This window comes from Echinops telfairi, unplaced genomic scaffold (genome assembly GCF_000313985.2).
Source record: "Echinops telfairi isolate 266 unplaced genomic scaffold, ASM31398v2 ScPeMD7_443;HRSCAF=831, whole genome shotgun sequence".
NCBI classification, from domain to species: Eukaryota; Metazoa; Chordata; class Mammalia; order Afrosoricida; family Tenrecidae; genus Echinops; species Echinops telfairi.
Window position 1 is genome coordinate 28,139,177 of NW_022104341.1, and position 13,459 is coordinate 28,152,635.

The 13,459-nt window shown below is 35.9% G+C and overlaps 1 protein-coding gene across 4 annotated transcripts in view; it reads left to right on the forward strand.

The window, feature by feature from the left end:
- Positions 1-13,459, forward strand: part of ZNF644 (zinc finger protein 644) — a 108,499-nt gene that overhangs the window by 83,090 nt on the left and 11,950 nt on the right. For 2 of the 4 annotated variants that reach the window (XM_045291874.1, XM_045291875.1), the window contains 2 exons: positions 442-3,476; positions 3,655-4,254. In XM_045291874.1, the coding sequence (XP_045147809.1) occupies positions 442-3,476; positions 3,655-4,254 (3,635 nt within the window). Of the gene's footprint in view, positions 1-205; positions 3,477-3,654; positions 4,255-6,110; positions 6,234-13,459 lie in introns of those variants that run through there. The other 2 variants (XM_045291876.1, XM_045291873.1) reach the window with 2 other exon arrangements.

The following is a 13,459-nucleotide window of genomic DNA, read 5'->3' on the forward strand; positions in this document are numbered from 1 at the left end:
CTGAGAGATGTTTTGTTACCTTCTTACAGGGAGGAACTTTCAAGTAGAAAAGCTCTTACTTTTTTGCAATGGGTGTAATTCAGATTTATAATAAATTAAAATTGCTTAAGTTAAATCATTTTTATTTTCAATATATACTGACACTAGGCTTAAAAGTTTTATTCTCTACTATATTCCTTTGTATTACATGTGTATACCTTTATTTTCCGTATTTCATACATTTACAATTTTGAGTTGTTTCCTAGCACAAAGAAAAAATTATCCTTCAAGGCCGTATTTCAATTTTTAAAGGTTTCTTCACTCTTAAGAAAAACATTAAGTCTCAATATGAAAAATGGAAAACTCGAGTAATCAAAAAGTATACTTTCAGCTCTGCATGTGTAATCTAGTAGTATTTTTTTCCTTTCTTGCAAATCTAAAACTATTTTTTCCATTTTCTAGACTAAATGTGTTAAATGGGCTTGCCAACAAAATGGATGATATGAAGAAGATAAACACAGATACTTCTGGTGCTAAAGAAGAACTCCTAGATGGCAATGATTTTATCTCAGAGGAAGAGAGTGGAGTTCAAAAACCAAAAGATTGTCAAACATCATTTCAGAAAAACAGTGCATTGATTCTGCCTGAAGAACTGACAAAGGACAAATCTGAAAAAGCCTTAAGCGGGGGCCAGTCTGCTCTGTTTATACATGCTGGTGCTCCTACTGTTTCTAGTGAAAACTTTATCTTGCCTAAAGGAGCTGCTGTTAATGGACCAGTTTCACACTCCTCTTTAACCAAGACTTCCAATATGAATAAAGGCAGTGTTTCATTAACCACTGGACAGCCTGTGGATCAGCCAACAATAGAATCTTGTTCAACTTTGAAGGTGGCAGCTGATCTCCAGCTGTCTACGCCACAGAATGCAAGTCAACACCAAGTTTTATTTTTGTTACCTGATGTAGCACATGCTAAGAATCCAACTCATTCCATTAAAAAACTACCTACCTCTGCCTCAGTTGGGTGTGACATTCAGAATTCAGTAGGGAGTAGTATAAAGTCAGATAGCACTTTAATAAATCAAGTAGAGGTGGGTGAAGATAGTGAAGATTTATTGGTAAAAGATGATAGTGTCAATCCAGTAACAGGAATTTCCTCAGGTACAGATGAATTTAGGTCAGAAAATGACACAAACTGGGACCCCCAAAAAGAGTTCATTCAGTTTCTTATGACAAATGAAGATACAGTAGATAAAGCTCCAGTACCCTCTAAAGTAGGTGTAGAAAAGAAGAGAAAGCGGAAAATGGATGTAAGCAAGATAACTCGTTATACTGAAGATTGCTTCAGTGATTCTAATTCTGTACCCAATAAATCAAAAATACTAGAAGTAGACTTTCTAGAACAAAATGAAGAAATACAAGCAATAGACTCACAGAAATATGCATTATCAAAAGTGAAGCCTGAATCAACTGATGAAGACTTGGAATCTGTGGATGCTTTTCAACATCTAATATATAATCCAGATAAGTGTGGAGAAGATAGTTCACCTGTTCATACGAGCACTTTTCTAACAAATTCCTTAAAAAAGAAATGTGAAGAGAGTGATTCCGAGTCCCCTGCTACTTTCAGCAACGAAGAGCCATCATTCTACCCCTGTACAAAGTGCAATGTGAATTTTAGGGAGAAGAAGCACCTCCACAGGCATATGATGTATCATTTAGATGGAAACAGTCACTTTCGCCATCTTAATGTCCCAAGGCCATATGCTTGTAGAGAATGTGGACGGACATTTCGAGATCGCAACTCACTTTTAAAGCATATGATTATTCACCAAGAAAGAAGACAGAAGTTGATGGAGGAAATCCGTGAATTGAAAGAACTTCAGGATGAAGGAAGAAGTGCACGATTACAATGCCCTCAATGTGTGTTTGGAACCAATTGCCCTAAAACATTTGTACAACATGCTAAAACCCATGAAAAAGATAAGAGGTACTACTGCTGTGAAGAATGTAACTTCATGGCAGTGACAGAAAATGAGTTGGAATGCCACCGAGGAATTGCCCATGGAGCAGTGGTAAAATGCCCCATTGCCAGTTCTGATATAGCCCAGAGAAAAACGCAAAAAAAGACTTTCATGAAAGTCTCTGCCACAGGGTCATCTAAAAAATCGGCTACCTATATATGTAAGATGTGCCCTTTTACCACTTCAGCCAGAAGTCTTTTAAAAAAACACATGGAATACCTACATTCATCATCATGCATTGATTCATTTAGCAACCCCCTTGGGCTTGACAAAAGAAAAAATGATATCTTTGAAGAACCTATAGATATTAGCACTAAACCATTAATTAAACAACAGTCAACCACATTTCCAAAGAATTCTGCTCTAAAACAAGATGTAAAGCGAGCATTTGGATCAGCCTCACAATCAAGTAATTTTTCAAAATTCCATAAGCGGCCACACAGAATACAAAAAGCTCGGAAAAGCATCGTCCAGTCAGGTGTAAATGTGTGCAATCAAGATAATTCTCCTAAGACTGTTATGAATCAAAACAGCATTGACCAAAAAACTAAGTATTTCCATCAAGCAGCAAAGGAAAAATCGAATGCCAAGACAAATAGCAACTATTTATATAGACACAAATATGAAAACTACAGGATGATTAAAAAATCAGGTGAATCATATCCTCTGCATTTAAAACAAGAAACTAGTTCATTAAATTCTTTACATTTATTTTCATCATCAAGTAATTCTCACAGTGATAGTTTTATTTCAGATTCTAATAACTCTGACACCAAAAGGCCAGAAAGCTTCAAAGAACATAGGCGTGTAGCTGTGAAGAGAGTAGTTAGGGAATCTAAGAAGGAAAGTTCTGTTGAAGGAGAAGACTTGGATAGCTATCCTGATTTTTTGCATAAAATGACAGTTGTTGTTTTGCAAAAGCTTAACTCTGCTGAAAAGAAAGATAGCTATGAAACAGAAGATGAAAGTTCATGGGATAATGTTGAACTAGGTGACTACACTACGCAGACAATAGAAGAAGAAACCTATAATGATATTAATCAAGAACATGTAGACTTATTCCCTCTATTTAAAAGCAAAGTAGAAAGTCAAGAACCTGAAGAAAGCACGACCCTTAATTATGATCAAAATGATGGTTTTTACTTTGAGTATTATGAAGATACAGGAGCTAATAACTTTTTGCATGAGATACACGATCCTCAGCATTTAGAAAATGCAGAAACTTCACTGTCAAAGCATGGCTCTGTTTTCCATTGGTCTGATTTGTCTCTTGAGAAGAAATCTTGCCCTTATTGCCCAGCAACCTTTGAAACAGGTGTTGGGTTGTCAAATCATGTTCGGGGACATCTTCACAGAGCAGGATTAAGCTATGAAGCCCGTCATGTTGTATCACCAGAACAAATAGCTACAAGTGACAAAATGCAGCATTTCAAAAGGACTGGCACAGGGACACCTGTTAAACGAGTTAGAAAAGGTAAGTGCTCGTGGATAATTTGGGCTAGTATGGCTGGGTTCAAAATCAGGTTGTTAAGATTTTGTTTCATTCTTGTTGTTTATCACAATCACATCATATTTCAGAGTTCATTGGTTTTAGGGTGGTGAATTTATCAAAAGTTCTGTTCTTACCCTTAAACTTTTTTTTTTTTTTTAAGCTATAGAAAAGTCTGAATCCACTTCTGAACACACTTGTCAACTCTGTGGTGGTTGGTTTGATACCAAAATTGGTTTATCAAATCATGTTAGAGGTCACCTGAAAAGACTGGGAAAGACCAAATGGGATGCTCACAAGTCTCCAATCTGTGTTCTGAATGAGATGATGCAAAATGAAGAAAAATATGAAAAAATCTTAAAAGCATTGAACAGTCGTCGTATTATTCCCAGACCATTTGTTGCTCAGAAATTTGCATCCAGCGATGACTTTTTATCCCAAAATGTTATACCTCTTGAAGCATACCATAATGGCCTAAAGACTGAAGCTGTATCAGTGTCTGCATCAGAGGAAGATGGACTGAGTTTCTTAAATGAATGTGATGAAACAAAACCAGAACTGTCTAGTGGGAAAAAGTCTCTTACACTGATAGAACTGCTTAAAAATAAAAGGATGGGAGAGGAAAGAAATTCTACTTTCTCTCCTCAAAAGATCCATAATCAAACTGCAAGAAAGAGATTTGTTCAGAAATGTGTACTTCCGTTAAGTGAAGATAGTCCATTGATGTATCAGCCACAAAAAATGGACTTAACTATGCACTCAGGTAAGAGGACATTTGTGACTATTTTAGTCTATGAATTACAGTTTAATTATGTGTTACTGTAATGGAAAATTTGTAGAAAATATTGTTTCTCAGAATTTTTTCCTTTAAGCTGCTTTTTTTTTTTACAGAGCACAAAATTGATTGTTATCTTGTCATTTCTATAACTCAGTTGATGTTCAGCACTGAGTTCTGTGTACCTCAATTCTTGGTCAGGTGATAAGGTGAGAACAAAAACGAAAACATCTCTAAGAAGGAAATAAGCTCACTGGGGATGGTGGTTCTCTGGATGGGAAGTGGACTTTGTTCAAAAGTATAGCATCACTGAAAATGCAAACTACTGTCATATGTTTGCCAGTTCTCCAAAACGACAATGTCCTCAAGATTTAACTACTGGTTTTGTTCATGCGGAGGTAAAACAAAACAGATTTTTTCAGTTGAATGGATTGCTGTCTGTTGTAATTAACCCAAAGAAGCGTCTCTGTTCAATTCCTCATTGTATTTCGGGACAGTTTGGTTCTGGAGAACCGTTGTGAGTCTAAAATGTAATATCTGGGGGTTTAGCACGTGCACTAGAGTTCTCATGGAACAGGATGTAGGACTTGGCTTCGTGCTCGTAAAACCAATAGTTTTGGCGTTTCTAAGGAGTACGTTGTGTTGGCATATGATGTGGCAGATCAAGTAGTCAAATTTCATTTTGTATTGCAAAGTCTAGTTTATGTTGTCTTTTAGTTGTTTTGGGGAGGTTAAAATTGTGACTATTAACTGAGATGGTCTACTGATTAGAACCTTCAGTTAAATGTGTTTAAGGTAATTGGCATTGGGTGAGTAATAAATAAAAGTAATGTTGGCTTGTTTACTTTGGGCAGACTTTGTGGTTTCCCATCTATCTGTAAGGCAATATTGGTTTAAGCACAGAGTACTTTGTATTGTAAGTCATCTGGAAAGTCATTTATCTCGTATAACCTTCTCTGGGTTAATAATAAGGTTCTTTCGTACATATGATGAGACTTTTTCAGTGTCTGTAGCTGTTAGTATTTTTCAGAAGGGCAAACTCTAGGGAAAATGTGTCAGCTGTGTTGACTTCAAAGAAGGAAGACAGGTGTGGCTATCAAAATAATGTTGAAGAAACCCATTTCTTCAAATTGTTGGGGATTGAGGGCTGTCAGAGAAATTAGGAGTTGCTTATTATTTCAACATATTTTCTTTCCTGTGATGATTAAGATGTTAGCTTGTTGATCATTTATATAGTACAAAGATTTTTAGGGGGAGAAAAACTCCAAATCATTAACTTCCATTATTGATTGCTCGTTCAGGGTAATGCACATGAAATACCCTGAATAAAATGTTGTGTCTAACAGCTGTGCAGTGGTGTGTTTTACCACCTTTTCTCCCAGCCTTCATCAGAAAGCCTCCATTTAGTATTGAGCCTTTTACAGGTTTGTGGATAAAACACTTTAATTACCACTTTGTCAACTAGACTTTTTCATTCTTTTATTGGTAATGTTGTAAGCTCTGTAACTTTGTAACTGTGCTATTCAAATGGCAGGACTGTATTTTAGGTTTAGGGAATGATCTGCGCAATACAGAAATCTGCAAGAAAATGATAGCATTAAATTCAGAGGGGTCCACTCAGAGGTTCAAGTCACTCCTCGTCCACTTTTCCAGAGAGCATGGGTGACTCTAAATACTAACAACAAACTAGCAGTGAACCTTATTTCCCCTCTTTATTTTCCATTATGCTAATTCACTGAACTTTTTTAAAAAAACATCTTTATTGTACTTTTCTACACGCTTTAAGCTAAGAAAATTTCACTTTTTGAAGTAGAACTGGATTATAGTTTTCTTTTGAATGATAGGTATGCCTGTGAAGCTTAGAACATGTGTGCATTGCAATACGACGTTTACAAGTGCTGTTAGCCTATCCAACCACTTACGCGCTTATGCACGAAAGAAGAGTGCTGGACTTTTGACTGTTACAGGTATGTTTGAACAGATATCACAGCAAGTCTGTCTGATGCAATACACTTTTTTCCTCACCAGACTGGTCCTAATTCAGGTGATATTTATAACATTCTTTGGTAAGGAGTTGAGTCTGGATATATTTTAAATTTCGGCAACTTGTAAACTGTTAAATATAATTTTAAGTGAGCTAATTTTTTAAAATTTGGCTCTCATTGAATTGATTTGAATTGGGGAGAAAACCCAGTAGAGGTGTGGAACTATTCCCCTTGCTTTTAAAAAATTATTCTTTTTTTATAAAAAAGGTTTATTTTTGCTAGTAGATTCCAGAAAGACACCTACCACTCTTTGGAGGGTAGGCAGCTGGGGGAGATTGTAGTACTAGCATGGAAATTATTACGAAAGGAAATTGTAGTGAAATTTCAGATATTTAGAATTAACTAGAAAACTAAGTAAGTAAACTGAGTTTTCTTTAGTCTGTAGATGACATCTTTGAAGGGGCAAGCCTTAATAATGGCTCATGTTTACAACTAAATCAAATTTTCTTTTAATGCCCCTAAGCTATATTTAGGATTAATAAACATAGCTATGCATCTAAGTGTTAGCATGCACATTTCTGTGTTATTTTTGGTTGGTTAGTCCAGCCTTGCAGATACCTCATCATACTGCTAGTCTGTGAAAATTTGATTAGCTTACTTACATGTAATACTGCTTCTTAGACCCTGCAAACGGCTTTGCTCTTTTGTTACAGCCTTTCAAGCTTTCCTGCTTTCAGCAGTCTCATTTCTCTCACATTCTATACCCTCTTTTAAAAAATAGTTCTGCATGAATCCTTTCACCTAAGATTTTCCTCTCCTAGTCTTTTTTATTTCTTACTCGTTCAGATCACTTCCCTCTGCTTTCTTCCCAACTCTTCTGTTCTTCCTTTTGTCGTCTTATGACTTTCATCCAGTATGTTCTTGCCAGCAACGAAACACTTGTGTTCATACTAGTTTCTTTCTTCTGCTTCTTTGCTTTCTCCCCTGACTTGGTACCAAATGACCGAGGAGGACTGGATGGTGTATAATTTACATTAAGTAGAAGGAGTAGAGTGAATTTATTTTATTGGATTAATTCTTCTAGTGTGAGGTTATAAATTTTATATCACTGTTAACATTCATCAGACTTGCAAAGTGGTTATGGACATTAGAGCCAAGAGAGCAGAGACAGTTGAAACAGCAAATCATTATAGCTATCATAATCACTTCACCAGCTTATTGAACACCAAGGCTGTGCATCTGTATGCATAATTTTTCTTTTAATGTTCACAACATCCATATGCCTCCAAAGTACTACAGTTCTCTCCATTTTATAGGAAACTAGTGCTTATAGTACTTAAACAATTTCCCCAAACTTACACAGTTAATAAATAGCAAGGTTGTAATTTATATCAGGGCACTCACTCTAGATTTTGTTCTTATCATATTCAATGAACTTGAGTGAGGTGAGCTTTCTGGTGAAGACTGAATAGATTTGGATCTTTGTAGGACTTCAGAAAAAGTTCCCTTATGAATAGTCAAGTGGATTATGCTACTATTCGGTGAGGCAAATCTCTCCAGATGAGACTTTGTTAGTCCATTTAAGAAAAAATGCTCTTCCCTCGTTAACAATCCTTCAAAACAATGAATTTGCTTATGTTTGAACCTACAACTTAACAGTTAGTAGCACAACACACAACCCAAAGAACCACCAGGGCTCCTTAATAATAAATAATCCCAGTTAATACCCCCTTTTTGGCCAAGGGTACATTCTTTTTTATTTAAAAAAATTATTTTTATCTCTTACGACTCTTGTCACAATCCATACATTGTTTGCATCAGGCAAATTTGTACATATGTTGCCTTCTTTTCCAGACTTTTACTTTCTATTGAGCCTTGGTATCAGCCCCTCTATTCCCGCCCCCTCCCCCCTCCTTCCCACCCCCGGCCCTCATAACCCTAAGGGTACATTCTAATAAGCACTTCATTACCTGAGAGAGAAGCACTGTAGAATGAATGGAATATATTCTGGAGCATCAGTTAAAAGGGGAATATTATTTCTAAAATAGTATTAAATACTAATTAAAACAGCAGTGATAGGAAATATAAAGTATATGTTTGGTGATCCCGGGGCAAAGAGAAGGGAATTAAGCTGAAGAAAGTCTGTGGTGACAACTTCCACATTTCATGCCCACTTTTGATTAATAAAAGGAGACCTGGTGGTGTGTTGAGCTGTGATCCACATGGTGGACAGTTAGAAACCAGTAGCAGGTCCCAGGGAGAGAGACTGGGTTCTCTACTCCAGTAAACAGTCTCAGAACCTCACAGAGGTCCCAATGAGTCAGCGTTGCCTCAATGGCAGTGAGAGTGAGTAGAGTTTGATAGATTGAAATCTTATACACCCTTTTCTTGGATATTCTGGAATATTTTCTCCTGGTTTTGAAACTCAGGAAATGTATTTGTTGTTTACCCATGCCAAGTAAGACATTTTTTTATGGATTTTTCTGTATTTACAAACTATCTTTTCTTTTCTCCTCTATCAGCATCCCTTTCTAGCTAAAAAAGCCATTGGTCCCAGAGGATTCTAGGGATTATTACAAGGAATTCATTGATTCATATGGGCAGCAATCTATACTTTTAAATATGTGCAGATGCTTTTTAATAAATAAAATGCAAGTTCATTTCTTTTAGTAACTCTTTAATCTAAGCATATCACAAAATAGAATAATATAAAGGGAAAATAGTTATGACTATACCTCCATAAAGATGTCTAATATTGGTGTTCCTAATTCATGCAGTTTTCAATCTCATGGATTTTTCATTATGTGCCCTGCTCTTGAAGAAAAAGCTTAGATACACCAACACAAGGAGGAAAGGCTTGTTTGGATAAGATAAATTGCCAAGCCTTCTTAAGAGCCACCAGCTCCTGGCCTCTTGTGTAAGAACTGTAAGCCTTTTTAGAAGAAATATTTTTTTAAATGTATAGCTCTCCAGCTACCATTAATAGACTAAAAAATGTGCCTATTTCCTTGTAACTGAAAGATTTCCTTTTTGTTGTTGTTGAAATATTTTGAAATATTTCTAATATGAGTATGTTAGTCCTTAATCTTTTGGGATCACAGGGACACTGAGAATTTTCTTCAAAGCTGTAGGATCTTGCCCAGAAACCTGCACTTAACTCATACACAGATAAAAATTTTTCCTACATAGGCTCTTCATAGTCCCCAAAGCCTACCATCCATGAGCAATTCCTCTGGCAGAAAATTGAAAAAACAGGCACACCATAATAAAAGTGAGTTGCAAAGGAACAAAACTAGGACTCTAATAAATCCTTTTTCTAAAAAGAGTTTGAAGGCGTTTAAAATATGAGACCAGCTAAATAACAAAACTAACTCATATGACATCCTCCCCAATTTTAGTAAAAGGCCCTGATGGGAAAGCAGGAAATCAGTGGAATTGTAAACAAAGAAACAACCATACTTTAGACTCAGTTACGTTGTCAAAAAGAGAAAGTTCACAGATTAAAATTTTTTCCAGGGCTGATCCATTTTTATCTTCTATTGGGCAGGTTTAGAATGTTTTCTAAAGATTTTCATGTGCCTTCAGTTGGGGATAAATTATGAAGCTGTTCTCTCTTTTTTAATGAAGCTTTGTCTAAAGGAAGATTTGTACTCTGTATCATAAGTACAAGATAGATTTATTTAAGAATATATTCTAATTAGTGTAGACTACATTATTGGTAGACGTCTTTCACGGGTTTTGTTCTCTTTCGTTTTTTTATTGCTTTACCTGCTAATCCAAATTTTTTCCTAGTTGATTCCGTAACAAATTAGTAAAAACATTATGTAATTTATATGAAAAGCCAGGGAGATCTTATAAAATTCTTTTTAAAAATAGGGATTTTTAATTTTAACTACTGAATTTTTATGTTTAATAATAGTTATAATATTTTAAACCAGTAATATTAAGAATGCAGTTATATAATAAAATTATTAATAGACTGACCATACTGTCTGGTATAGACCTGTTGTCAGAGCCTATTACAATTCCTCGGTCATTTTTATAAATTCTTATAAATTGGACAATATATCACATGGTTATCTTAAAATTTCTAAAATTAAAAAAATTATTTAAGGCATAGTGTATTCTACCAACTTAGCCTGGAATTGTAACAACCACCAAAGGAAAAAAAATTTGAGGTCAAAGTAAAAATTGGATTTCAGTAAGACCAAGAAAACAGTTTATGGCAGGGTACGGAAGAGATGTTATGAATGAAAAATGCCAAAGCTGTAAGCTGAATGTATGTTTTGTACAGTGTTTCTCTAAGGTACATCACATTTACTATCTCGACCCTATTTACAACTCACATTCTCTCTCTCTCTAATACACACACAGGGAGACTCTTTTACTCACCTGAATTGTGTGTGATATGTGATAATATTTTCTCTTCTGTTTGATGTTTTACATTAGAAAATCAATATAGCTTATGATCTAGTCATTGATTTTACTACCCAGTAAGAAGTCACTTGAGGGATAAAGATGAGGTTTTCTATTCCTGTAAAGATTTCCAGTCTTAGAAGCCTGCAGGGGGCGTTCTCCTTTGTCCTATTGGGTTGCTATGAGTTGGCCTCAACTCCATGGCAGTGAGCAGGTAAAGCAAGAATTCACTGCCCCCAGACTGAAAACACTGCCCGTAGTGACTCTTTGTCTAGGAACTGGTCCTGCTGGAACCAGCAACAGTGATAGATAGCTCAGGCATAGTAACCCAAAACTATACTAGGCAAATTTTCTTTACTCGTTTTCACATTTTTGAGTCTACTTAACAATTTTTAATCAAGTACAAGCTTTCAAGATTTTAAATAAGTTGAAGCTTTTTAGTTACTTAATAAAAATTAAAAGAAGAAAAATAGTTTTATATATGTAAGCATATTTAGGTGGGGATGGGCAAAGTGATCACATTGTCATTTACTTTAACTATGATGTTATTAAAGGTGCCTTATATTTGTGCTTCATTTTATCTTCTGAATACTTCCTTGTTAATGTTTTTTTGAAGTAAAACACTTCCACATTAACAACAACTGACTCACCCATCATAATTAAAGAATGATTTTTCCATTGAAAATAGATGTTTAAAATTTTGATACTAGGACTTTTATATACATACATAAAATTTTTAATAAATTGGTATTTTATTTTTCTTACCCTCTACTTTTAAGTGGAATAGGTTGCTGAAGCATCCCAAGGTGTGTTAATTTACCTGTCTTGTCATGAATTCCTCATCTATTTCTAATAATAATGAGTCCTCAAGAAATTGTCGCTTGGTATAATCATTCAGTCTGCCAGTTTGTAAGTACAAGTTTTGATCATTTAAAAATTAAACTTTAAAAGAACAAAACCCTGTGTCTACTTAAAGCAATTACATTGCTAATTCTTCTACACTTGGCTGTGTGTGAAATATGAGAGAAGTCTGAGACACATCCCTAAAAGCTTCCTTTAAGGGGAGTTAAATATTAAATTGGGTTCATTTTTTTCTGCTGTCATTATTATTTGTCTGATCCTGTGTTTCCCCAAATACTGGCCCCTGTGGCGATACTGTCCCCTGAGGGGCACGGGAACTGCCCAGGAGACCTGTAAAAGCAGGTACCCACACTTTATCATTGAATATGGGCTATAATACAAACGTTTTTCACTGCTTGGAGGACTCTGAGTACTTTCCCCCCACCTCCTTGAAAAAGGGGGTGGTAGGCCATATAAGTTTGTGTAAAGGTAGTTTTATAAAGAGAAGGAAAAACAATGTGGCTTGTATTGGTTTGCTTCCTGTTACTTTTTTTAAATGAGAGAGAAAATATACTGATAGTTGAAGAAAATGTTTTCGTTTCAACAAAGTTTATGCGGTTCTGGTATTGTAACAGAATTGTGCTAATCCCGGGGACTGTAAAGATGACTCTGGACTCAGTGGGAGAAGTATAATTGTACTATTAGAGAAAACTAACAATGTTTCAGGTGGACCCTAATCTTGAGTGGTGAGTAGTGTTAGAAAGAAGAGATGAAGTAGAACATTCCAGGCAAAGAGAAGGTGGTATGAGCAGAGATGTGAAATTTGGATTCCAGAAGTGCCAGGAGATTCAGTTTAGCAGTTTGAGAGGATGGTGTTGTGGGAAAGGAGAGATTAAAATGCTTTGTTAAAGATTTAGTCATTGGAGGATTTTTTTATTATTAAACGAAAGAAGCGGCCTGGCCAAACTTGTATTTCAAAGGTGAGTTTCTGTATTTTCTGGGTACTGTGTGGGTCGGAACTGACTCAGTGGCGACGAACAATAAAAACACGGTCTCCTGTGCTTTGGCCGTGTTATCAGAAGAGGCGTGTCCATAGAGAAAAGAAGGATATTGTGCTTGGTAAAGTAGCAGGCAGCAAGAAAGAGGCAGGCTATCAAGATGGATTGACACTGGCTGTACCAGGGCCTCAAATATAGCAACAATTAGGGTGGCACAGGGCTGGCGGTGTTTCATTCATAGGTCCACTATGAGTCAGGGTCAACTTGAGGGCACCTAACAACAACAATCAGTGTGGGGCCTACATTCTATGTATTGGAGAATGGGTCCTACATTTTCGTTCTGTATTGTTCTTCACTAACCATTTGTCATCAAGTTTATTCAAGGGGACGCCATGTGTTTTTGAGTAGAGTTAAACTCCAGCTGGTACTTAATGGCTATGATCTTTTGGAAATACATTGCCAGACTTTGCATTACTCGAGGACATGTTCTTCATGAGGAGCCGTGTGTGTGTGTGTGTGTGTGTGTGTGTGTGTGTGTGTGTGTGTGTTTTGTATACATTACTGTATTTGCACAGTACATGTCATTTACCTGGGATTAGCAAGGTATGAATTACTGAAGTTGGGGTAATGTTCTAGTAATAGAAACCCTTTTTTTTCCAGTGTCAAACTATATTCTTTCAAAAGCATATGATAATATTTCCCAAATGTTGTGTTTTTGCCTTGTGAAATAGAGTGGATATGAGTCGCCTTCAAAATGTGCATGGAAAAATCCCTGTTATCTTTTACTTCCAGTTTTCTACAAACCTTATAATTTAGTCATAGCTGGTCGCTGTTATGGATACTTATTTTATTATTCCAACATTTATTAGGCGATTTGCACATAGTGCTAAAAGGTGATGGGCATTTTTGATAAACGAATTGAACAAGCATTTTTTCATAATGACTCTAAGGAGG